Here is a 25,847-nt window from a genome sequence, read left to right as displayed (position 1 = left end):
TGTGAAAGCCTTATCGAGTAAAAGCGCATCGATGTAAACAAGTAAAGAAAAAGAAGCAGAAACAAGTCCATTTGTTCTAAAAGGTCAAAAGAGTTCATCATGAAGTATTTCCTTAGAACAAATTTCATCGCATTTCTTATTCTGAATGGAAAAAAAAACATTTCACCATCCTGGCGAAGACACGCCTTCCTAGCTTACAGTATCAGTAAAAGTTTACATATGTTTGCTATATTCTAGAACAATACCAGTTATCTCAACACTATGAAATAACACATATGGCATTAGGTAATTAAGTAACAACAACAATAACTGTCAGTTGTTATATTAAGACACGAAGGTCAGCTGTTCTGGAACAGATCTTGCAAGAACAGTCTTGTCAAGTGCATTTGTAAAACCCATCACGCAACATGATGAAGACCAAAACGTACCTCTGCTGCCGAAGAGAAGTTCATTTAGAGTTACCAGCCTCAAAAATCACCAATTAACAACCAGCGCCTCAGATTAGAGTTGTATAAAGGCTTTACAGAGCATAAGTAGCAGGTACATCTCAATATTAACTGTTCAAAGGAGATTATTGTGTATTTCGGACTTCTTCAGCATTGTTTTACAGTGTAGAAAGAAAGATCATGGAGTTAGAAAGTGTCTCCAAACCTTTGACTGGGAGTGTGTGTTATATTCTGGGATCAGCAAATCCACTTAGTCCACTGGTTTTATAAGGAACACAGTCTTTTGGGTCAGGTTACCTTTATTTCTTAAGTACAAGCATACACCTCACGTTTTCCCAAATTTGCAAAAACGTTATGTAAAGCCATATGCAAATTCAGGCTACACTTTAGTTTTGTGTAAGTGGTCACTGGTGAAGTTACTGGAAGACAAGTTTAAGAGCGTGTTTAAGAGACTGCTCTGGGTGAACAATGCAGATTGATATTGGAATTAATCTGATTTGCCCTTCAGTGTATAATCAATGATAGTTGGCAATCATTCCAGGTTTTCAACCAGTGGGGGAACATTTTAAAATTTCAACTGTACTTTTATTGTTGTGTTGTAGATTCAAGACATAAATACACAGTCAGGTCAAATAAAGTTCCTGTTTCAGTAAGGTCAAATTATAGGGTTGCATCAAAAAATTTACTGGAATTGGGTAGTACTCGGAAAATTCATTAAAATCTAGAAGGACGATGCTGAACTATCCACTTCATTAAAGAAATGAATAGCATTGAATGATCATCATTTAAACTCTTAATGAAGTTATGTCATAGGAATCACGGTGTAAAAGTAAAAACATTTCTAATGTCACGGTGCAACAAGAATCCACGGGATTGGGACTAAACAACTGTGTGGCCATAAGAAAACCACTTGTTAATAAGTCTAACCTTTTAATTTGCTAATGAGCATAAAAAGATTGGACTTTGGAGCAATGGAAAAAAGGTCATGTGGTTTGATGAGTCTAGATTGATCTGGGTCTGGGGTTTAAGTTGGTCAGGTCTAGCATCAGCAAAGTGATAAAATAAAGTTGTCATCATTACATCAGTAGAGTTTTTCTTCCCTGATGGCACAGGACTAAAAAAAAAAATGGTAAAAGAATGGGTCAGGTAAAATAAGGAATAATTTTCACACACCGTAATCAAAGAAATTTTTAATTATGTAATATTTTTTCACCTTTAGTATCTGCAGTATCACCCTAGAAGTCTGCCTCTTTCAAACTGCTGCTTCATGCTGCACCACTGCCTGGGGTAACACATTCAGAAGAAAGCACTATACTCACTCTTTTACATGCATGAGCTCACAGACGCTCACGGTTGGGGTTGGGAGCCTGTAAATCATTTTTATGGTTCCCTTGCAGTATATGAGGCTAACTTCTATTTCGGACTTATTTATTTTTCCAGCCCAGAAATGACCTGAATCTCTATCATTTAACCATAAAAGGCGACAGAAAAAGCTTATCACATGGGGATTGGTCGGATTTGTTTTTAAAATGGTAAATGCATCCATCACCTGACAGCCAGTAGATGGCTATTAAACTTATAAACAGTCAACAGTCTTTTTTTAACAGCTCCACTTTAATTTACAGGTTACGGTGTCTTAAAGTGTCTGTTATATTTTTTCGCTTATTAATCTACAAGAGTTTAGTCATTATTTAATGAAATTCCACTTTAACTAATTATTCCTTACCAATTTTATGGTTCAATAACTGGCTCCCTTTGGCAAATCACTTTTATCTAATTAAACGCCAAGCCAAACTGTAATTAGGTCGAGTCTCATGTTATATGATGTTAGTCGATCGGAGTAAGCGCTGCTAAGTGCGCAGATTTCCAGGCTGAAGTAGAGGTTGTTGACCGGTCGGTGATCCCCAGGACAGGACAAATCATCCTTGTGTTGGCTGGAGAGGAGCTGTATGGCTGCCGGCCCACAATCAGCCACACCGAGAGAGGGGAGAGTCTGTTTTTAGCTCTCAAGGGTATAAAGGCGCTCTCTGTGCACTCGTACGCGAAAGAGCAGACAGACGGAGTAGTCGAGGACACATCCTGTTGCAGCGTGATGGAGAGTTTGTCTGTCTGTGTGTCACAACCCTTCGCTCATACATACACACACACAACCAGTGTATTAATCAATGCTTAACACAAATGCAACAAATTATTGTAGAAGATGAGTTCCAGACTCGAGACGGAAAATCTGCCTATTTTAAACGATGAATTTTCCTGTTTGATATTTTTTCCCCCTTTTATTTACTTTCAGATCATCTGTGTTATGAAATTAAGAACCGCTCATCTTAATATATTCCAGCAACAACAGCATTGCTCACACTTTTCCTACAATGACAGAAACAATTTTTACCCACACTGTAAACCTCAAAGTCTCAAAGAAATTCTTTAGAGTTTCAGAGGAACTTTGACTCATCTTTTTTGGAAGTCTGATACGGTTTCTCACGTCTGGTGGAAAAAGACCAAGACCTCGCATGAATTACGCAGTTGAAATGAACCAGGCCTGTGCGGTTACACAAGCCCTGGTGGGTGGATAACTGGATTCATAGCTCGCTTGTGATGCCAGAGCATTTTATATCAATGTAGAAACTGCGTGTGGTTTATATGTACTGTAAACTTTCCACACTTTACACCGACTGAAAAGCTGTAAGGGCAATTTTGGTCACGTCACATGCTTATATTGTTCTGACCTTAGTACCACATACAGCTTCGCTTTCTGCGTTAATTTATTTATTTATTTTTTCTTTTTAGGTGACCAGGCCAAGAACTTTTTCCTGCAGTCAGGCTTGCCTGCCCCTGTTCTGGCACAGATATGGTAAGAGGGTCTTCAGGCAGCCATTTTTTATTTAATTTTTACAGTCATCAAACTAAATCATGTTAAAACCCATTTTGTTTTTTAATACTTGACTCTTAGTCTTGTTTTTTTTTTTAAGGATAAAAAATTCTGATCCAGTCAACAATCTGCACATCTTCTCTCTACCTTTGCTGTTTATTTATAAGTTTATTTAATAAATAAATATAAGCCAGTTTTCCTGAACGATTCTCTGTACCTTAGGGCTCTGGCCGATATGAACAACGACGGCAAAATGGACATGCACGAGTTCTCCATCGCTATGAAGCTCATCAAGCTGAAGCTGCAGGGCCACCCGCTCCCCCCGGCCCTGCCCCCTTCCATGAAGCAGCCGCCCCTCTCTTTACCTCCTCCAGCTCCTTTCGGTAACAGCTCGCTAAAGAGATGAGTCATCATCACCTTAACGGATGAATAATTTAACTTGACTCGTGATACCCTATGCATGATTTATTTTGAGGTGCTGTATGAAAACTAGAAAGGAGCGAGTGTGACAAAGTTACCAGAAGAACTCATATTCTCCAGCAAGCTCAGTAAAACCTAACAGCTGTTTTCTTATAAAACTGTGCAAAAAATATGGCATAAGCAAAAGATGCTTTTGAAAACATTTCTGCATAAAAGAAACTTCTATAAAGAGCAATAAAGAGTTATAAAAGTTTTAGACAGATTTGTTCAGTTTTATAAGAAAAGAGCTGTTATGTTTTACTGACAGAACTGTATATAATATACTTTGATTACGACACACAATGTGGTGGCTAGTTTCATGTGTGAAAATAATTCCTCCCAGAAACACTCTTTCACAGTTTTAATCCTGTCTGAAATATGTCTATGCAATCAGTGAAGAAGAAAAAAAATCCATGAATGTGATAACCTGGTGATTCAGGTCATCAGCTGACTTTTATGTGCCATTTTATTGCTAGACCTGAGCGACTGAATCAAACTCCAGACCATGACACTGTCTCCAGAGTCTTGTACACTGGCCACTATGCAATGTACCCTGTGCGTCGCGTCATGTGCTCTTCTTACCTTGACGCACATTCCATCAAATCTGGAATAGGATCAATCTGGACTCATCAGACCACATGACCATTTTTTGCATCGCTCCAAAGTCTAATCTTTATTATCCCGAACAAATTTAATTGTTTTAGTCCCTGACTAGTCTCTTTATCAAGGGGTTTTCTCATAGACACACAGCTGTTTAATCTTGTAAGTTGTGCATGTGGAAATTCTCTTATTTTAACAATTAAACATAGCTGTATTTTCTACTTTTTTTCCACCATCAGCGTCTGTAAATAAGTGATTTCTATTAATAATCTTTTTCTAATTTTAAACGATAAAGGTTGAATAAAGATTCAGCTCGGTCCTTGCAGGTTTTTAATAATGGATTGGTCAGTTGTTAACCAAATTTCTGTACAGTAAAATCTTGGATTGCAAATGTTTTGCAAGACGAGCAAAAAAATTTAAACAAATTTGAACTTGATAAACAAGCAATGTCTTGAAGTTGTTCTGGTTATTGCGGTGTGTGTGTGTGTGTGTGTGAGAAAGTATTCCTACATAATAACCCCCCTCCTACTCATCTCCGTCACACCAGCTACGATTTTTTTCAGAGGTAAAGTGCATGTTAATTTGTTTTTGTATTAATCATTTTTACATTGATATGTTTCGGTTGTGGAACGAATCATCTCGGTTTCCGTTATTTCTTATGGGGGAAATTTGCTTCGATATATGAGTGTTTTGATGCACTAGATAGCACGCTTCCAAAACGAATTATGCTCGCAATCCAAGGTTTAACTGTAATTTAAAATCTCCCTAATTGTTTTCGGTGCTCGGTGCAGGCCAATAATCTGACCCTTCTGATCATCATCACTCATGTAGTGATGATAACAATCAGACTGAGACTTATCTGTGGACTGTCCCTAGGAATGCCCAGTATGGGCCCCATGACGGGTTTACCAGCAGTGCCACCCATGCCCCTCCCACCTCTTCCTCCCGGGGTACCCGGGATGGGCATGTCGCCCCCACTGGTGTCATCTGTGACTCCTCCTGTACCTCCTATGGCCAATGGAGCCCCTTCGATGATGCAGCCCATATCAGGCTTTACGCACCCAGGTAAGAGAGGCTGCTGATCCGGTTATGAGCAATATTAAAAATAAAAATAAGTTTTTAGATGGAGTATTCCTCTTACTGTACATTTCTGTTTTTCGCTTGTCTTTCAGCTACATCTGTCAACAAAAGCTCTTCTTTCAATCGCTCCAGTGTCAAACTTCCCAAAGGCCAGTCTTTCGAGACACCCAGGTGAGCATTGGTAAACACACACAGACAGAGAGACAGACAGAGAGACAGACAGAGAGACAGACAGAGAGACAGACAGAGAGACAGACAGAGAGACAGACAGAGAGACAGACAGAGAGACATTTGCAGCAGACATCCTTAAAACACTCTTTTTTTTTTTTCTTTTTTCTTTTTTCTTAGTGCTCCTGCGGCCCCTGTACCCACCGACTGGGCCGTGCCACAGTCATCACGTCTCAAGTATCGACAACTCTTCAACAGTCACGATAAGATGATGAGCGGCCACCTTACAGGTACCACATGTCAAGTTTTTTTTTTTTTCATATTTGGTTTAAAATATTCCGTTGATGTTTGCAGAGCTGTGACTTTTCCTTTTGGCAGGCTCAGGTTAAGTTCAGTCTCTCTGCTGTGCGTGTAATTTAAAGTGCTTCAACTCCCACACTCCTGACGAATCAGTGAAGCGGATAGGATCTTGAAAGACACCAGAGTCAGCACTGTCAAGCTCTCGTTTCATTCCTCTGTCTCTTTTTTTTTTCTGTCTTTCTTTTCTCAGGACCACAAGCTAGAACTATTCTCATGCAGTCCAGTCTGCCACAGGCCCAGCTGGCTACCATTTGGTGAGTGGGAGTTCATTCACTGCGTTCTTCTGCCTTTCTCAGAATGATTTCAAGCGCTACACACTGTATAAAGTAGACTGTTAACCATTAGAACTGAAGTTAGCAATCTAATTGGCAGCTAATAGCTAAACAACTTAGCACCAGACTTTTAATGTCAGCCAAAGTCCCGAGTGCGAATGTAAATTACCGCGTCCTGCTTGTGTCTAAATGTTGATAGTTCTGCAATTCCTCCGGCATAATGGACTCCACAACTCTTTTTTTTTTTTTTTTTTTTTTTTTTTTTTTAATTTATTAATTTTTTTTATTTTAGGGTATATAACGGGGTATATTAGTGTATGTAAATTAACCACCTAATTTTGTTCCCTGACTGTGTGCTCTCTGTAGGAACCTATCAGACATCGATCTGGACGGAAAGCTCACAGCCGAGGAGTTCATTTTGGCCATGCACTTGATCGACATGGCCATGTCTGGGCTGCCCCTCCCACCTCTGCTGCCGCCTGACCTTATTCCCCCGACCTTCAGGTTGGAGTCAGTACCCGAATTTAATAATATAATTCTTCACAGCTATAGAACCATTAAAAAAATTTTGGACGCACCAAACAATTCAGTGTTTAGTGATCTATTTATTTTTACATTCTAAACCATGCAATAACACGCATGGAATTGGGTAATAAAATAACTGTTATTATTTAAACATGAAGTTTAGTTGTTCTAGAATCGTTCTTGCAAGAACAGTACCGCCAAGTGCATTTGCGAAAGCCATCAAGCCGTCATGATGAAACTAGCTCTCATTAAAGAAGCAAGATTAAAAGCTGAGAGTTACCAGCCTAAAAAAAAAATTACAAATTAGCAAACATCACTTTAGATTAGACCTGTTATGAAGGCAGATCATGAGTAGCAGATTCATCTAAGTATCAACTATTCAAAGGAGATTATTGTGTATTTCGGACGCCTTCGGCATTGTTTTACAGTGTAGAAAAAAATTAAAACCAGGAAAGACCATTGGATTAGAAGGTGTGTCCAAACTTTTGTCTCTGTAACAAAATTTAAGGCTTTATCCATTTGCCCCTTGGACAAAAGTTTGGCTTAAATAGAAATCTAAGAACACATTCTGTATGTAAAATCTGTAGTGGTTGATGTGTAAAGTTCTAAAAATAAGTATTTTTTTTTTATTAATGTGTGTATGTGTAGGAGGGTGCGCTCGGGGAGTGGTGTTGGTACGGCCTTACACCCTGCAGATCAGCGAGTCCAAGAGGAGCCGGTAGAAGAAGAAGAGAAAGAGGCAGAGAAAAAGCTTCCAGGTCAGAACCTTTATTTTCAAACATGCATACATGTTCACATACATGACTAAAATCACGTTTCTAATATAATTAGAGATGGCACAGGTGCTTGGGCCCGCTCATCGTCGCTTGCAACGATATTATTATGTCTTGTTGCGCATTACGAAGGGGTGTAACGTAATCCAGGTAGTATGGGGAGCAGGGCATCAAGTTAAAATGACCGAATGGGCTTGACAGTGTTTGCATATCATGCATGCTGTGTTTTTATATATTATATTAGAAGTGTACAAATGTTTCAGGGTCAGTTTTTGTTGTTGATATTTCAGTCATACATCCAGAGATGCTTTAAGGTTAATAAGGTAGTATGAGCATTACATAACATTATTATTCAAAAACGTCACAGTCTACCTAAACCACTTTGCCATCGCTGTTTTTTTTTAATTACAGTCACCTTTGAGGACAAGAAGCGGGAGAACTTCGAGCGGGGCAACCTGGAGCTGGAGAAGCGACGACAGGCCCTGCTGGAGCAGCAGCGTAAGGAGCAGGAGCGCCTGGCCGCCCTAGAGCGCGAGGAACAGGAGCGGAAGGAGCGGGAACGCCTGGAGCAGGAGCGGCGTCGACAGCAGGAGCTCGAGAAGCAGTTGGAAAAGCAGCGAGAGCTGGAGAGACAGCGTGAAGAGGAGCGGCGCAAGGAGATCGAGAGGAGAGAGGTGAGACAGAGTGGATGCAATACTGTAAGTGATGGAAAACGGGGATGTTAAAGTAGTTTTCAACTTGCAGAGATATTTTTGTTAATTTGCTAATTTTCTCCAGTACTTGGACTAACCATAAAATTTATTTTTTTTTTTAAACCCACAACCTCTTCCCAGTTGTGTTGGACTAATGGCACTTAGTTATTAACCTAGTTAACCCAGTGTAAGTATGTATCCAATGATGTAAACATTAAAGCACTTTTTGTAAGTCGCTCTGGATAAGAGCGTCTGCCAAATGCCTAAATGTAAATGTGCTCTCAGGATCAGAAATACCAAAACAAATAAATAATCTCCAAGGACCAGTATCTGTAAAAATACCCGGTTGTTGGTCTTTGTGTTTAACTGATTTAATAGTGCAGAAACAGTAGATGGCAGCATCTTTCCTGTGAGGAAACAATAACAACTTCAAAATTAATTACGGAAATTTTACTAAAAATTACTTATATTACACTTACTTATATTACAGTTTTTTCTTTTTTTTAAGACGTCTTAAAAAGAACCGCGTCTCCAACAGTGATTTTTTTCTTATTATTTTTTTTCTTCCACACACACACACACACTGACTTCTCCCACAAAAGATTAACTGCATCGCTAAAAGAACAAACAGCACATGTTTTTTAATACTGTAAGTATGTATTGAGAAAACCTGTTGTTCTCAGAACAGGAGAAACAGGTCACACCATGTTTGTAGTGTTCATTCAGGTGATCCAGGTGCACTTGATAAACATCGGGTTTAAAAATGAAGAAAAAAGCACTGCCTGATTGTACTTGCAGGCCGCTAAGCGGGAACTAGAACGGCAGCGGCAGCTGGAGTGGGAGAGAAACCGCAGGCAGGAGCTACTGACTCAGCGAAACCGGGAACAGGAGAACATCGTCCTGCTTAAAGCGCGCAAGAAAACCCTGGAGTTTGAACTGGAAGCTTTGGTATGGAATGACAAGCACAAAAAAAAAAAAAAAACCCACACACACACCCTTACTCTAAATTGATTTAACTGATTCTTAATCTGTATTCTTTTGAAGGTAAGAGTGATGAATGGTGTTTTCATCTTTTCATTCTCTCTCTCTCTCTCTCTCTCTTTAGAATGATAAGAAGTCTCAGCTGGAAGGGAAGCTGCAGGACATACGTTTCCGTCTCTCCACACAGAGGCAGGAGATCGAGACCACCAATAAGACGCGGGAGCTGCGTATCGCCGAGATCACCACGCTGCAGCAGCAGCTACAGGTACCTCACTCCACCCAGGCCTCCGAGTTGTATATTCACCCTCATGGTAGTGTTTTTTTGTTTGTTTGTTTTGTTTTTTTTGTCCTCCGATTTGTTCTTAGTTTTGTCTGTGTTAATAATGCACTTGTATGTATTTTTATGTTTTTCTCTCATGCTGCCAGGCTGCGACTTCAGAATTTCAATTCTATTGATTTCAGTCTCTGCATGCAGTTTATGCTCCTTCAACTACTCTCGTTCAAATATTCATGTTTCCCTTCTTTATTTTTTATTTTTTTACTTTTTTTCCCTGTTTTTTTCCCCTTCTATTTCCTTCTTCGTTTCTCCGTGTAGGAATCTCAGCAGTGGCTTGGGAGGCTGATCCCGGATAAACAGTGTCTGAATGACCAGCTGAAGCAGGTGCAGCAGAACAGCCTACACAGTAAGATCTTTTAAATTCTCTCAATGTATCAAACACCCCGAAAAAGTTGATGAAAGGCTGATATCTGATCTGCAGTATGGCTTCAGTTAAGAAAAAAAAAAAAAATATATATATATATATATATATATATATAAAAGAACCGAGTGATTTATTATAAAAAACAAGTTCACAAACTTGACGGTAGATCTATTTTCTAGTAACTGTGTACGTGTGGGTGTTGTAGGAGACTCGCTTTCCAACCTGCAGAAGGCTGTGGAGATGAAGGAGGCGACCAGGCAACAACTCCGCGAGCAGCTTGAAGCCGTGGAGAAAGAAACACGCTCCAAACTTTTGGAGATAGACGCGTTTAATTCACAGCTGAAGGTACACAAGCACACAAACACGCCCGCATTTACGTATAGGTGCAGATAAACATTTCCTGAATGGAAACAAAAAAGCCTCGCTGATTACACACGACAGTGTTTAGGTGTTTAAGATAAGATATACCTTTATTCGTCTCACCGTGGGGAAATTTCTTAAAGTGGGGGGAAAAAAAGCTTTGGTTTCTCTGTTAGTCCACATGTCTGTGGGGGAAAGACTGAGGGATGAGTAATCTGAACCATTTTGAGATCATCTCTACAGGATTTTTTAAAAGTCGCACCATTGTTGTTGATTAGGAGTGTGTACCATGGACATCCACTTGTTTTAATAAGTTCATTATAACCAAATTCTGATTTATCTGTCAGAAGGAAAAGCTTCTTGAATGTGAATGTAGAGTAGAAAAGATTTAAGTTCTTATACTATAATTTACTGTTACTCATTCTTTCTTGCTTCGTCATCATCAACATCTTCATCCTCCTCCTCCTCATACTATGCTCATCCCCTGCCTCATGCCACCCACCCTTCCCCTGACTCCCCCTTATTGTCCTGCCATGGCGGTACAGTCCTTGGGCCAGTTCTATCAGGTCCACACTGTCCGGATAGAGCGGCTTCACCTGGAACTGCTTCTTCAGGAACAGAGAGGGCGACAGGTAGACAACCACAACCGCTGCTTCCCCAACCCCCAAAAACTACCATTACCAAACTGTGCCCAAATCTCACCCTTTTTACTCACCGCACTGTGCTATCAGCTGCCCTCTACAAAATGGGTTGTAGTGCTGCATCGTCTCAGCATTCCTTTGCTATGAGCCCTACTACTACTAAGCTGGTAATTTCACTGATCAGTTGGTGGGGAAAAAAAAAAAAAAAAAAAAACACGGTGCAAAATAACCACAAACACAAAAGATGCGGCGCCTTAGCAGAGCTTCGCCAGTTTATCGCTTAATATTACATTTGAAATGAATACTTACCAGTGACCTTACTCACTCTTCAAAAATTATAACATCATCCTTTTATAATTTATTTTTATTTATTTTTTTATTTAATCCTTTCACCCGTGATTTATTTTGGGTCTCTTAGAATCAGGAGGCTTAATGGATGAGGTCCTGCTGGTCTGCCTTGCAGCTCTACAGTTGAACCAATTAAAATCTACTTTTTTTTTAAAGCTGATCTACAGAAATCTAAACAAGTCCCTAACCTTTACCATAAACTTTCCACACACTCTTCCCCTCTCTTGTGCCTCCCTTTACAAATTCCTGAAAAATATCAATATGAGCGTGCTGTGACATTCTTTGTGTTGTGTTTTGGTTGGATTAAATTTAGCTTGAAGGTTAATTGATGTCCGAGCTAATTTGCATAATTAATTAAATAAAAAATACACAATAATTAAAACAATTTTCTTCAAGCAGTTCAATATTATCGACATGATGTAGAACTAAACAAAAACACCTGAAGCCTACTGTTAAATAGTTAAAAGTTTATTAATGCTTGGAGCTGTTAGTCATGCTTTTGTAGATCGTGAGCCCCAAATGCACTTGCTTTTACCAAGAGTTTAAACTTAAGATTGATCTTTCAGTAAGAGCATGAGCCCAAATTATTATTATTATTATTATTGTTATTATTATTATTGTTGTTAACAACATTTTAGTTAACAACTTTTTATTGCATTTCTCTATTTCTAGATCAAGTAGAAACAATACAAAACAAACAAAAAGAAACCGCTTGATCTAGAGACCCCTAGACCACCCCAACCAACTTGTAGAATATATGCTCTATAATAATAGATAAAAAACAAAAAAGGTAAAACTAAATCAGTTTAAAAAAAAGTGAAATAAAGAATTTTACTTAAGTAAATAAATAAATTATAAGAAATGATGATAATATTATTATTATTATTATTATTATTAACAATAAAAGTAAATAAATAAAACCGTGATCCCAAATTTTGATTTATATTAGGGCTGCATAGTTTGATAAATATTTTACATTTTGATTATTTTGACACATTGCAAGTTAAACTGCAATATTATTAAATGTACTATTTTGTATTTAAGTAACAGCAAATAATTGGACATTCGAATTAAGATTACGTTTTCCAATATTTTTTTATAATAACTCAAAATTGTAAAATAATTTTTTTTGTTTGTCAAACTCAACATAAATTCACGACTTTGCGTATATTACTTGTAATAATTTGCAGCTTTTTGCAATTAAATAATTGCACAGGTCCATATTGCAATTTTAAATTTTTATTTCCGTGCAGCGCTGGGGATAAAAGTTATTTCGAATTGTTTAAAAAACGTTCAGCTGCACCTTATATAAAATAAAAAATTGGTATACAGGGAATGGACAGTGTATAAATGTATGAATCTATGTTTGTTTTATAATCTACACCGATCAGCCATAACATTAAACCACCTGCCTAACATTGTGTAGATCTTCTTGGTACCGGAGGGAGGGGAAAAACAAACGGTTTTGACTGTCTAACCATGAACCCCACACGACCTCTAAAGGTGTTCTGTGTAGTGATGCGCGGGTTGGGTATTTTTCCAACTTATTTGGCCCGCCCCTGCTCGCACCGCACCACTGTATCTATTTTTACAACCCGCCCCGCACCCGCATCCATTAAATAGACATTGAAATTTAGCAGCCTGACCTTTTTTTCTTTTCATGATGTAAATTCCCGACCTCAATTTCTCCCGCGCCTCGTCTTCCATCTTCACTTTTATTTCTTTGTTTTTGTTGTGACTGGCAGCGGTAGCTGCTTGGCGCGTTTGTGACTTGTCACTTGACGAAACCTTATCAGAGAACTTAATAAAATATGAAAATAGATATTCCCAAATATTTAATATAGGCTATAGGGAATTGCACGCAACATACATGGATTTTTTTATTTATTTTATATTTCATGACCCGCCCAACCCACGCATCACTAGTTCTGTGGTATGAGACACCAAGACGTTACCGATAGATCTTTGAAGTCCATCAGTTGGAGGCCAAGTCAAAACCTTGAACTCTTCGGCATGTTCCTCACACCATTCCTGAACAAGTTTGCAGTGCAGCAGTGTGCATTATCCTACTGATAGAGAATCCCACTGCGGTTAGGAAATACCCCTGCCATAAAGGAGTGTTTTTGGTCTGCATCAAGTTTTAGGTAGGTGTTACATGTTAAGGTACTGTTACATCCACATGAACGCCAGGACGTTAGATTTCCCAGCAGAACATTGCTCAGAGCATCACGCCATCTTTATCAGCCTGTCGTCTTCCCATAGTGCATCATGGTGACATCTCTTACCCAGGTAAGTAATGCACGAATCCTCTGCCTTCCATATGATGCAAAACAAAACGTAATTTTTTTAGACCGGGCCAGCTTGTTACATTGCTCTGTGGTCCAGTTCTGCTCATGTGCCCATTGCAGACACTTTCAGAGGTGAACACGAGTCAACATGGACACCTTGACTGGTCTTCGGCTACAAGCCAAGATGCGCTGTGTGTCCTGACGCCTTTCTGTTAGCACCAACAGTTAATTTTTTTAGAAATTCGCTCTACATATGTGGTCTAACAAAATGCTCAGTTTTATAGTTTAAATCCTAACTATGCTCCAAAAACTCTCAAACTCAGCTTAATACATTAACCTAGAAAAAATGTAAACAAACAAAAAGGTACAGTTCTGTACGGCTACAGTACGTCTCCCACAGTGCTAGAACGTAATATACCGGTGGTACCCCTATATGTACTGTAATTCATGCTGTTGTTTTCTTATAAGTTAGGTAATTTGTTATAAGTAGGGTGAATACAGTAATAATTCAACATCCTAAGCCACGTTTTTCTTCTATGGTTGCGTTGTATTCTCTCTACAGTACTGAAAAAAATTATATAGTCTTAGATTTTATATGGAAATTTGCATTTATATTTGTTACAAAATTTATAAATCACATTGTTCTTAATAGTTTAGCATTAAAATGCATAAAATATTATATATTAATTATTATATATACACGAAAAAAGCACAAACAATTATTAGTTAGGTTCTAAGGACGACTGAAGCTGCGAACTCTGTGAACCGCGACTGTAACCACTTTCCTGAGCTCTGGCCGCCCATGACCTTGGTGTCAGTTCCCTGTTGGTCCTTCCTTGGTCCTACTGCTTTGGAGAAGCTCTGACCCAGTCTTCTAGCCATCACAATTTGGCTCTCATCAAAGTCGCCAAATATATCCTCGAGGAGTGCCGTTGTAATGAGATATTCAATGTTATTCAGCTGATCTGTGAGTGGTCTTAACGTTATGGCTCATTGATGTATACAAACTAAAACTCTACTGCAATGTCAAATTATAATCTCAGATTTTCTGATATGAACACGTGCATTTAGTCTGAACGCAGACTTAGTGTTCTTGTGCCTGTTCTTTTAAACTTTCAGACAGGTGCAGAGAAGCGTGGGCAAACAGAAACAAAGGTAGTGTCTCCTAAAGTGGTATCTGAGAATGTAGGCTGCATTCCTTAGCCACACTGAACACGCCCAACCTCGGCTGCAACTCATACGTTAGGACGCAACTAATGTTTGCAGCAGCCTCATGCATGAACCTGGTTATCACTGGCTTTTGTTTTTGCCACTTCATTATCTGTTTTCAGTTACGTTGCCCTGCTGCAGATCATAAGATTTAATTAGCGATGTTTCGATTTTTTTTCCCTAAGATTGTGATTTAGATTTTTTTCTCGCTCTTAATCAAAGAATTTTTACAGATGCTTGTATACTTCATGAACATTTAAAATTTAAACTTATTATTATTTAAATACATTTACGCATTTTATGGGTACAAAATATTAAGTATTTTTTGTAGACTCAGTTGAAAATTTCAGCAGTGTTAAGTTAAATGCAATAAAATTGTCAGACTAAGTCTAACAAGTGTGAATTATAGTGCATGGATTTTTAAGGCATATCAGTTTCATCAGTTCTAACCAGTTGCTCTTGGTGGCACAGGCTTTGTGTGTGTGTGTGCGGTGTGTGCATGCTTGGTTTGGTGCTTCTATTTTCTAACCTCATTGACTATATGACAATCTCTGTATTTTTTTTTTTTTGGTTTGTAAGTTTGCTTATTTGTGGAATTATCTTAATTACCTAGCATACTTTACCTGAGCTCTGTTATATAGTATACGTTGCAAGCTGTGCATTGTGTACCATGTTCTGTGCAACAGTGTTTAAAAAACAAAAGCTGACAAGATTCAAAGTGTCACCCATAATATTTTAAGAATAGTTGCAACAAAACCATTGTAACTGGTAGCTTAGAGTAGTTTTTTTATGGAACACAGTAACCGAGACTATGTGAAAATATTGGCCGAAAAAAAAAAAAGTTTTTGTTGTTTTAGTGATGTTTATATTGCTTGTTGTAGTTCTTAAAAGGATCAAAGTATGTTATAGACAGTTAAAAAAAAAAAAAAAGGGCCTAAAATTATTTGCCAGACCTCGCTAAGACGTCTCATGGGTTTTTCCAGGCCACCACACAATTGATATCTCGAACAGCTAATGTTTATAAAATCCAAGGGGTGTTTAAGTCGAAGCGGGACTTATTATGAACTTTCTGGTGAATAAAAAGGGAAAAACCACTTGACATTTACAAAGGACTTTATGGACAGTACAGTGATAAGATTCTCTTTAATTTAATTTAAAAAAAGCAGGCAGTCCGATCATGGCCTCGGCATACTGAGAAAACTTTCTACTTTGATGGGATCCAAGCACTAGTGAAAAGTCTATTAGTGTACAGTAGCAGGTGATTTCTATAGAAAAAAAGTGTTTACTCTCATAACTGCAGTCGTTCCCGTTAACATCCAGCGAGGGGACGCCTGAGCCGGATAGCACACAATAATTCATCAACATCACTCGCACATTACAGAGACTCAGCTGGGAGTTAATATTGCCACTTGCCCTGTACAGTCCTGCCAATACTCCAAGCCATTTCCACATGGTTGGGCCATTAAAAGTGTTTCTGGGAGGCCAGTGTTTTATGTGTAAATCAGGCACATATAAGGTCATGGCTCCGGCGGACTGAGATAACTTTCTGCCTTGATGGTATTCAAGCACTAGTGAAAAGTCTTTTAGTTAGTCAGGCGATTTTATCTATATATATATATATATATATATATATATATATATATATATATATATATACATACATACATACATACATACATACATATATATATAAAAGAGAGTTTCTACTCTCATTACTCTCAAAGTCCCGGTTTGACTTCAATGCCTCTTGCAGTTACCATAATGTTGACTTGTGGTGTTTTTTACAGTTGTGTAAAGATGTAACTGACCTAACTTAGAGCTTAGAGGTACTTTAGTCTGTCTTGGTTTCGATCAATGTAATCTATATTCCTTAAATTCTTAAGTAGTGTAAGTAACTGTGAAGAATCAGGTGGTCTTCAGCTATGCTGTGTATTCTATAACAATTTAACTATAGTGAGGTGAAACGCACTAATACATATCAAATGAATGGGGTTTGTGAATAATTTAAAAGGATTTGAATCACCAGTGCTTGTAGGGTCCAGTTGCAGCCATGTTAAATGTGTTTGCCTTGTGGTTAGGAGAAGAGACCCAGTCCTAGTGCATCTCTGCACTCGAGATAACGTGCACTCTCTCTCTACTGTCATTACAGGAGCTCAGGGAGATCCACAACAAGCAACAGCGGCTAAAGCAAAAGGACTTGCAGCCTCCACTGGATTCCAAACCTCCAGAGCTGCAGGAGGGTGGCAGGTGTGTGTGTGTGTGTGGTTTTTTTTTTTTTTTTTTTTGGGTTATTAATATTTTGTGAAATCTTCATAAGTTTGCTTTCTCAATACACTGCATTCGGACATCTTGGTAACAACGGATTCCTTGTTCTCCTGCAGACTTGCGGGTTCCAATGAGAGGGCGTCTCCTGCCTGGCGGGATTCAACGTTAGCGAAGGAGCCGACACCGCCAGCCTCCGAGCCCTGGGTCAGCCACCTGGGAGAGGACGAGAGCCATAGCTCTAGAGGAGATGTGCAGGACAAACAGTCCAAGCTGTTCCTGCAGCAGCCAGAGCCAAACAAACAGCTGGGGCAATCACCCTGGCCCACAGGAGGTGAGGAGAGCACACAGCCAGGGCAGAGCATGTGGTAATGATGAGCATGTGAGCTACAGGAATTATATGTTGGGACTGATGAATGGTTGGATGGAGGGATGAGTAGTCAGAGGAGGGGGGGAAAAAGGAAGCAAATGGAATGTTGGGATGTTGGATGAATGTTGGGTGAGTGGAAATTAACTTCTGAAATAGAAGAATGAATAAAATGTGATGGATGATTAAAAATTTAAGATTTTTATTGTCCTGTACTGGTATGATGAAATTCTTACTTTGTTTACACCTCTCGAGAATGAAAGTGGGGAACAAGCATAATTTACATTACAAAATGTTTTTTAAAAAGTATATAATATACAGCGAAACCCCGGACTGCTAGTAACGCGGTTTGCGAGCGTTCCGCAAGACGAGCAAAGATTTTTAATAAATTTTGACTGATTAAAAGAACAGGTCTTGGTTTACGAGTACCGAGTATTATGTATTATGCATGCGCTTCTTGTTTAATTAAAACGTGTAATTTTTCTTCTCGTTAAAACGTGTAATTTGACACTGTACCGGTTTACACACACACACACACACACACACACACACACACACTCTCTCTCTCTCTCTCTCTCTCTCTCTCTCTCTCTCTCTCTCTCTCGCCTTTAGTGTGTGCTTGTGTGTGTTTGTGAACCAGCACGGTGTCAAATTAGGTGCGCACACACACACACATAACGACAGGCTTAAACACACACCCACACACAGCGCCTGCGCGCATAAACAGAAACACTTATGTCAGGATTTATTTTTACTTTTTTTTAAAGGTAAATTGTAGGTTAATTCGTTTTATTTTTACTTTATATTTTGTATTAATTATTTTTATGTATTTTTTTTTGGGGGGGGGGCTGTGGAGCGAATAATTGAGTTTCTATTTCTTATGGGTGAAATTTTATTTGGTTTACAAGTGTTTAGAAATACAAACCCGCTTTCAGAATGAAATATGCTCGTAATCCAAGGTTCCACTGTACAGTAAAGTGCAATAAAAATATTATTTTAGTAACGGCAGCCTCTAATTGATGAGTGGATGGCTTGATTAATTGAATGGATGGAATTTAAGGGTCGATAGTCGTATGGAATGGAGAAGTGTGAGATAAAGAAAAGACTGGATGAATGGAGGCATTGTTGGAATGGATAAAATGATTGGGATGGTTCTTTAGATATACTTTTGGATGATCATCGGTCACTGGGTTGCGTGAATGTGCAGATGGAAGACTGGAATGGACAGACAGTGGTAGAGCGGACACAGGGATAAATCAATAAAAGGTTGACATAAATTAATGACTGATTGCATAAATGAATACAGAGATTATTGAGGAATAAAACTGAAATTTGTGTTTTAGACGATCTCATGTCGATTTCTTTCAGTAGATGACCCATGTGTTTTTTGTTTTTTTTTTTTTTTTTTTTTTTTTCAGATAAGGTGGCAGTGTCTGGTTTTAACCAGGACAAGGTAAGAGTGGTGTACTACAGAGCGCTTTACCCTTTCGAGGCCCGCAGTCACGATGAGATCAGCATTCAGCCCGGGGACATAGTCATGGTACGTCATCAGCAAAGGAAACTCCATAAAAGTGTTTGTGATCAGCCATGGCTTACTGTAAATGACCACCATAGTTAAGAGTTTATTCTAAAATATCATACGTGTGTATGCGGGGATTAACCTCTGACCTCTCTCTCGTATCTTTTGCTCCGTCTTGGTGAAGGTGAAAGGGGAGTGGGTAAGTCCTGGTCAGCCCCCCACACCCCCTCTCCACCAGTTTCTTTTTACCTTTTTTTTATTTTTATTTTTTTTATTTACACTCTGCCACACCTCACCTTAAACCATCGCATCCAAATGATCTCATGAAGCACAGCATTTCCCGAAAAAGAATCTACCCATCCGTTAACATCAAAAATGATACATAAGTGGCTAAAACCACTTTCCATATCAGTTATTGACAGATTGTGTGACAGAATAGCCATAGTTTTTTTTTTCATTTTTGTATTATAATCTGTAATGTGATTTTATTGACATCATCAGGACTGTGCAGAAACCATTGTGCATGCGTGTGCGTCATTGCATTTACTTTATTTTTTTTATTCACCGACTCAAAAGTTAAACCATTAGGCTTTGTGTGATAATTAATAATATATATATATATATATATATATATATATATATATATATATATATATATATATATATATATATTTTAAACACCTGTTTATACAGTATGTGGGATACATACTGGTTTGATAAGTCACTGATAATGAGGATCAAAATGTGATCAAAACCTCATCTGTCTATTCATGGGTCATTTAAATAAATTAAACTGATTGCCCAGATCTTAAGTTTGCAGTATTCCCTGTTTCTCAGCAGTAATATAATATTTTTTAAATGCTCTTTTCTTAAAGAGATAAACAACACAGTTTCATTTACTGCATCTGGCAGACGCTCTTATTGATTTAATTTTATCTTGTTATACATCTGAGTAGTTGAGGGTTAGGGGCTTTGCTCAAAAAGCTCAACAGGGGCAACATAGTGGTGATGGTGGGGTTCGAACCTGACACCTTTCGGTCAGAACCACTGAGCTACCCCGACCAGTTTAAAACTAGCTGTAAATTTTTTGTTACGTATACACAGCATTGACGTTTTGAAAGTTTTCTTAAAATTGTTAATGAAGTACATTATCATTATTTAAAAAATTATGTTATGCTGCGATTCGTATCACAGAAGTGTTAAGTTACTGTTCACATAAACCAAAGGTGGAGGTGTTTTTATGTGCTTAAAATGGCGACTAATCAAACATTACTGATCGGTAAATAGCAATAAGGGGGAAATTTTTATATCGCACAAGTCTGTATGATTATGCATCGTCACTGCAGCTGTAGCGCTGGATTTACTGATTTTAATTTTGAAATGTTCCTCATAATCTGTCTCTTAGGTGGACGAATCTCAGACAGGGGAACCCGGCTGGTTAGGAGGCGAGATCAAAGGAAAGACCGGCTGGTTTCCCGCTAACTATGCAGAGAAGATTCCAGAATCCGAAGTCCCTCTCAATCTGAGAGCCAGCGCTTTCACGTCCAAACTGAGTGCACACATCACCCCTACCCCCACCTCGACCACACCCGCAACCTTGCCGCCGCCCACCACAGAGACTGCGGTTCCGGCTCCACCCCCGACAGTTACACCCGCTCCAGCTGCTACGTCCTCATCTTCATCTGCTTCTAGTAACTGGGCAGATTTCAGCACTACGTGAGCTTGCACTGCTGATGACCTTTTTCATTACAAATACCTTTGTGTTAGCATTGTGTGTGTCTGTGAGTGTGACCATTTATGTTTCCTCTTACAGATGGCCGACGAACTCAGCGGTGGAAAAACAAGACGCTGATGGGTGGGAGGCGTGGCCAACCCAACCGACACAGCCGTCTTTGTCTGTGCCAACCGGAGGGCAAGGCCGACAACGCTCAGCATTCACTCCTGCCACTCTGTCTGGCTCCTCCCCCTCACCTGTGCTCGGACAGGTGGGAACCGACATTTAGCTTTTTACTGATTTCTCTGCTTGCTCTTTGATTCAGTATGCAATTTTACTGTATGCGGCATAAATTGGAAAACGGCTTTGCATCAATAAATATTTTAGTATTGTGCATGTGCACTCATCAGGAATATGATGAACTTTGAATTTAACTATATTCAGTTTTCTTGAACTTTAGCTGAATGATCTGTACTGTTTGTAAGAAAAGGTGTCTAAATAAATTCATCTATTTTATAGTGTGGTTTACTTAAACATTTATTTTAAATCATGCAGGTTTTTTATTAAATTTTTTAACGAATTAATTGTCTCCTAAATCTGATAGAAAATAAAAGCTGTTTATTTCAAGTAGTCACTGAGGTCAGCTGAATATTAAATTGAAATTGAATTAGATACAATTGGAGTTTAAATGTATCATGAGTTTAAAATGAGTACTCACTGCTATCATTTTTCGTACTATTTAAACTCTTGTTGTAGCACCGCTGTTGGGTAACATTGTCTGTCTGCCTGTTAAACCCGTCTTGCAGGGAGAGAAGGTGGAGGGGATGCAGGCTCAAGCTCTGTACCCGTGGCGGGCGAAGAAGGACAACCACCTAAACTTCAACAAGAACGACGTGATCACTGTACTGGAGCAGCAGGACATGTGGTGGTTTGGCGAAGTGCAGGGGCAGAGAGGCTGGTTCCCCAAATCTTACGTCAAGCTCATCTCTGGACCCGTGCGCAAGTCGATGAGGTATGAGGGTTAAACAGTTTGCTTATTGTGTATTTGTACCGTATGTGACAGAATTATAAGTAGAAGTAAAATTACTATCCTTGCACACTTCCTGGCTAAAAATAAAGTCACACAATAATTTCTTTAGATTTGATTATGGATTGCAATGTAGCAGCCAACACGATTCCTCATGTTCTCAGAACGACTCTATCTATTTCAGTCCTGGAATAAACTCGAACTATCAGGGAAGAATACGACATTGATGTGATACCCTGGTTATCCAGTACCTTAAGATCGTCAGCTGACTTAATTTTATTGCCACATAACATTGCTATGAGTCCTGACCAGCTGAAGCAACCCCAAATCATAGCACAATGTAATAATCAATAATCACTGTACATTGAGCGCTATGCATGATGGGTGCATCGCGTCACACGCTTCCCATCTTACCCTCACACACACACACACACATTGCTCTGCAATAGGGTCAGACCACATGACCTTTTTCCATTGCTGCAAACTGCAATCTTTGTGATACTTTCACTATTAAACATAGCTGTGAGTTCTACTGGTGATATTATAATTTTTTTAAATGATACTATATTATAATGATAATAAAGCACTATACTACCAGGGTGTAATTATGCGTTCTACAGTTCATAAAGTAATTTCAGTAATTTTTTATGTTTTCTTTCCTTCATGAAGCGAAATAATTTTGCCCCTCTTACAGTACGTGCCCCCCCCCTTTTTTTTTAAATCAAAGCTGTATCTAAAATACATTTTTGAAGTGATCAGTATATGATCAGTAGCCAGAGGTTAAAAGGAAAACAAACAATTTATTAATAAATACGTAACAAACCAACAAGGCTGATAAAAAAGGCCAGTGTATATTTTCCACTCTGACAATGTGTGAACTGTGCGTCCTAATAATCAGCACGCTTTTTCATTTCAGTATCGAGTCAGGATCCTCTGATAGTCCACCCACTATAAAGAGGCCCAGTCCTACGCCTAGCAAACCGCTGGAGCTTGGCGAAGGTAAAGTTACACACTCACAGTGCACAGAAGCATTTCTCACACTCATGTCATAGATCTCACTCTGACGGTGCAAAATGAATTTCTCAACACCGAGACCTGTTACTACAGCTGGGTCAAATCCCACTGGTGCTCTAAAACATAATAGCTAGCCCACTGGACAAGTGAGCAGTAACACTCTCAGTCACATGTTTCGATCTGCTTATGCTGGCAGCAGGGTCTGTGATTACTGAGTGACTTCTTATCAAGTGCACACAAACTCTGAATTAATAATACATTCTCTTTCCTGTATCACCAGAGTACATAGCGATGTACACATATGAAAGCAGCGAGCAGGGTGACCTTACGTTCCAGCAGGGTGATGTCATCACAGTGCTGAAGAAAGAGGGGGATTGGTGGACGGGAACAGTAGGAGGCAAGACGGGTGTTTTCCCATCCAATTACGTCAAGCCCAAGGACTCTGAGGTAAGGCTGTGAGGCATTACTTAGTACTGTAGCATGTCAATAGCCAGTCTGGGGCTGTAACTTATAACACTGTGAGTCTAAATCAACAATAACTGTTTCCTATGAGGAGGGAAATTAACCAAATCAGGTCTGATTTAATTGCGTCTATGCCAAACCACAGCAGTGCTAATATTCACTATAACAGGTAGTCCCCAAGTTACAAACGATCGAGTTACGGATTTCCACAGATAAGCACTAAGCGTGGTTCTACTTCCGGTTCAATCACGGAAGTAGCTTGCTTGTACCAATGATCGAGATACCAATATTTGCAATTAAGTGGGGCAAAAAAGTATTTAGTCAGCCATCAATTGTGCAAGTTCTCCCACTTAAAAAGATGAGAGGTGCCTGTAATTTTCATCATAGGTATTTTCTGGATTTTTTTTTTTTATTTTGTCTCTCATAGTTGAGGTTTACCCATGATGAAAATTACAGGCCTTTCTCATCTTTTTAAGTGGGAGAACTTGCACAATTGGTGGCTGACTAAATACTTTTTTGCCCCAATGTATATACAATATTTTCAGTGTGTAAGTGAATATATAAAATGTCTAAAGTCTGCTACATTGTGCGTGCGTGTGCGCGCGCGTGCGTGTGTGCGCGAGAGAATAATTTTCTTAGGTGCGATTACAAGTTTTGGCCACATGATGGTAGTGTGGGGGGAAAGGGGACAGATTTGGTGAAGTGGATTGGCATGCTTTACATTATATATTCGTGTCAAAGGCATATAAGACTCATTTTGTCAGACTTAAGAACAAATCACACTTACAAACATGCTCCTGAAACGAAACGCGTTTGTAAGTCTGGGACTACCTGTACTTGCAAAATTGGCAAAATAAACCTTTGGTCATGCTGTTAAATAAATAAATAAAAATTTAGTGGTATTTAACTCATTTCTGAACTAACAAACAGCAGTTAATGTAAAAATTTCTTAAATATTTTTTAGTAAAGGGGTTTAGTTTATATATACACTCTCGTGTGTATGTAGCCATATTTAAGTTATAAAAAGCCTATGTCACTGCTTCTTCTTCAGGGTCTGGGTCCTGCTGGGAAATCTGGAAGTTTGGGAAAGAAACCAGGTCAGTGTTACACAGCTGCCAAAACAGGCTCTTTTTTATTTTCTTTATTTGTTTGTTTTCTATCCCTAATAACCTTTGTTGTTTTTGTCTGAACAATTTATTATTTTTGTATTATTTTTTACATGTAATAAAATTGCTCCCTTTCCGTTTCTACAGAGATCGCTCAGGTAATTGCCCCCTACACTGCTACTGGGTTAGAGCAGCTGACTTTAGCACCTGGCCAGCTCATCCTTATCCGCAAGAAGAACCCCGGGGGCTGGTGGGAGGGAGAACTGCAGGTGTGCAAATACAAACATTTACACACACGCAATCATCTTATCTCTACTTTCACGTGCGCACACAAACAGTGCTCTGCTGTCTGTTTGAGACTTTCCTGTTGATTTGGTTACACCCCTATCTCACCTACACAGTTTGACTCGCGGTGAGACGAGGTGTTGGGCACTGCGAGTGACTGCAGAGGACTGGCAAAAAAATATCTAAACTTAATTTTGCGCATGGAAAGATTGGGAACGTAATCACAACGCCCAAACTGTGTTCAAAATCTCGATGAACTGTTCTTACGGCCCCTGCACGAAACCACGCCGACCTCTCGGAGTGTCAGTCTTGTTATGGTCACAAACAAACAAACATCAGGTTATATTAAATGTTTGGGGAAGTGTGTATTTTGGATCAGTGTTTTCATTTCATGTTTTATTATTTATTTTTATTTTTTATTGTCATGTTACAATGACATTGGAGTAAACTAGATATCGAATCCTAATATGCGTACACTCCCAATACACTGGATATAATTTCATGCTATAATTTCTAGATATTATTTTAAAAAATACAATGATAAAAGGGAAGACCATCATGTGATCATTAAATCATCCTACTTAGATATGTCACAAGCACACTGGTACAATCATTGGCGTAGATTTGGCCCTCCCGAGCTTTTCTCTGCATGATGTAGGGCTGAGAAGATGCGATTGGGTACTAGGACTGCACAGATTTCCTGGGTTAAATTCTGAGCAGATACTAATAGTTTGAAATAATAATTTGTCCGATTAAACACAAATGTTTGTTTTTTTCTGGGGTTTTTTTTTACAATTTTTTTTTTTTTTTTCGTTTGTTTCCTACTCAGCTACCTACTCAAGAAGAATTTTTCAGTACGTACATAGCTTAACAAACATTTAAAAAATTAGGGAATGAAAAGGTTAAGGTGATTAAAAAAATATAATAAATTCTTTCTTGTTGTGCCTGGACCACTGAAATGTGTCTTACAAACTGCATGCTGCTGATCTTTGTAAAAGAACAGTAAGATAGTACAGATGATATTTTGTCGGCCAATTTATTTGCAGATAAGCTGATGCCAGTCAACGGGGCGAATAACAGTCGATGCTGATAAATCAGTTCGTCACTAGTGAAAACGCATTGTTTTACTTAATGCACTACTATACTACACTATTTCTGTCTTTCTTTCCTATGCAGAGAGAGAGAGAGAGAGAGAGAGTGGGCGTTCTGACTCATCTGACAATTCTGATCTTTTTCCAACATTAACTTTTGATGAATCATATAAACACTAAATAAGCACGCCTTATAAGATATGCTTCATACTCACTTACTTATCCTGC

At 38.8% G+C, this 25,847-nt stretch overlaps 1 protein-coding gene across 2 annotated transcripts in view; it reads left to right on the top strand.

Annotated features, from left to right (window-relative positions):
- The window catches only part of itsn1 (intersectin 1 (SH3 domain protein)), a 63,023-nt gene that overhangs the window by 18,707 nt on the left and 18,469 nt on the right, over nt 1-25,847 (top strand). The window contains exons 4-26 of one of the 2 annotated variants that reach the window (XM_053477082.1): nt 3,234-3,297; nt 3,538-3,698; nt 5,251-5,439; nt 5,547-5,625; nt 5,803-5,912; nt 6,173-6,236; nt 6,621-6,758; nt 7,428-7,537; nt 7,964-8,226; nt 9,043-9,192; nt 9,350-9,490; nt 9,821-9,908; nt 10,132-10,271; nt 16,922-17,019; nt 17,154-17,368; nt 18,820-18,941; nt 20,326-20,636; nt 20,734-20,905; nt 21,441-21,646; nt 22,578-22,660; nt 22,956-23,122; nt 24,189-24,234; nt 24,391-24,512. In XM_053477082.1, coding sequence (XP_053333057.1) covers nt 3,234-3,297; nt 3,538-3,698; nt 5,251-5,439; nt 5,547-5,625; nt 5,803-5,912; nt 6,173-6,236; nt 6,621-6,758; nt 7,428-7,537; nt 7,964-8,226; nt 9,043-9,192; nt 9,350-9,490; nt 9,821-9,908; nt 10,132-10,271; nt 16,922-17,019; nt 17,154-17,368; nt 18,820-18,941; nt 20,326-20,636; nt 20,734-20,905; nt 21,441-21,646; nt 22,578-22,660; nt 22,956-23,122; nt 24,189-24,234; nt 24,391-24,512 — 3,239 coding nt within the window. Of the gene's footprint in view, nt 1-3,233; nt 3,298-3,537; nt 3,699-5,250; nt 5,440-5,546; nt 5,626-5,802; nt 5,913-6,172; nt 6,237-6,620; nt 6,765-7,427; nt 7,538-7,963; nt 8,227-9,042; nt 9,193-9,349; nt 9,491-9,820; nt 9,909-10,131; nt 10,272-16,921; nt 17,020-17,153; nt 17,369-18,819; nt 18,942-20,325; nt 20,637-20,733; nt 20,906-21,440; nt 21,647-22,577; nt 22,661-22,955; nt 23,123-24,188; nt 24,235-24,390; nt 24,513-25,847 lie in introns of both variants that reach the window. The other variant, XM_053477081.1, reaches the window with a different exon arrangement.

This window comes from Clarias gariepinus, chromosome 18 (genome assembly GCF_024256425.1).
Source record: "Clarias gariepinus isolate MV-2021 ecotype Netherlands chromosome 18, CGAR_prim_01v2, whole genome shotgun sequence".
Taxonomy (NCBI): Eukaryota; Metazoa; Chordata; class Actinopteri; order Siluriformes; family Clariidae; genus Clarias; species Clarias gariepinus.
The sequence above is the reverse complement of the archived record's forward strand: the minus strand, read 5'-3'. Positions and strand labels throughout refer to the sequence as shown.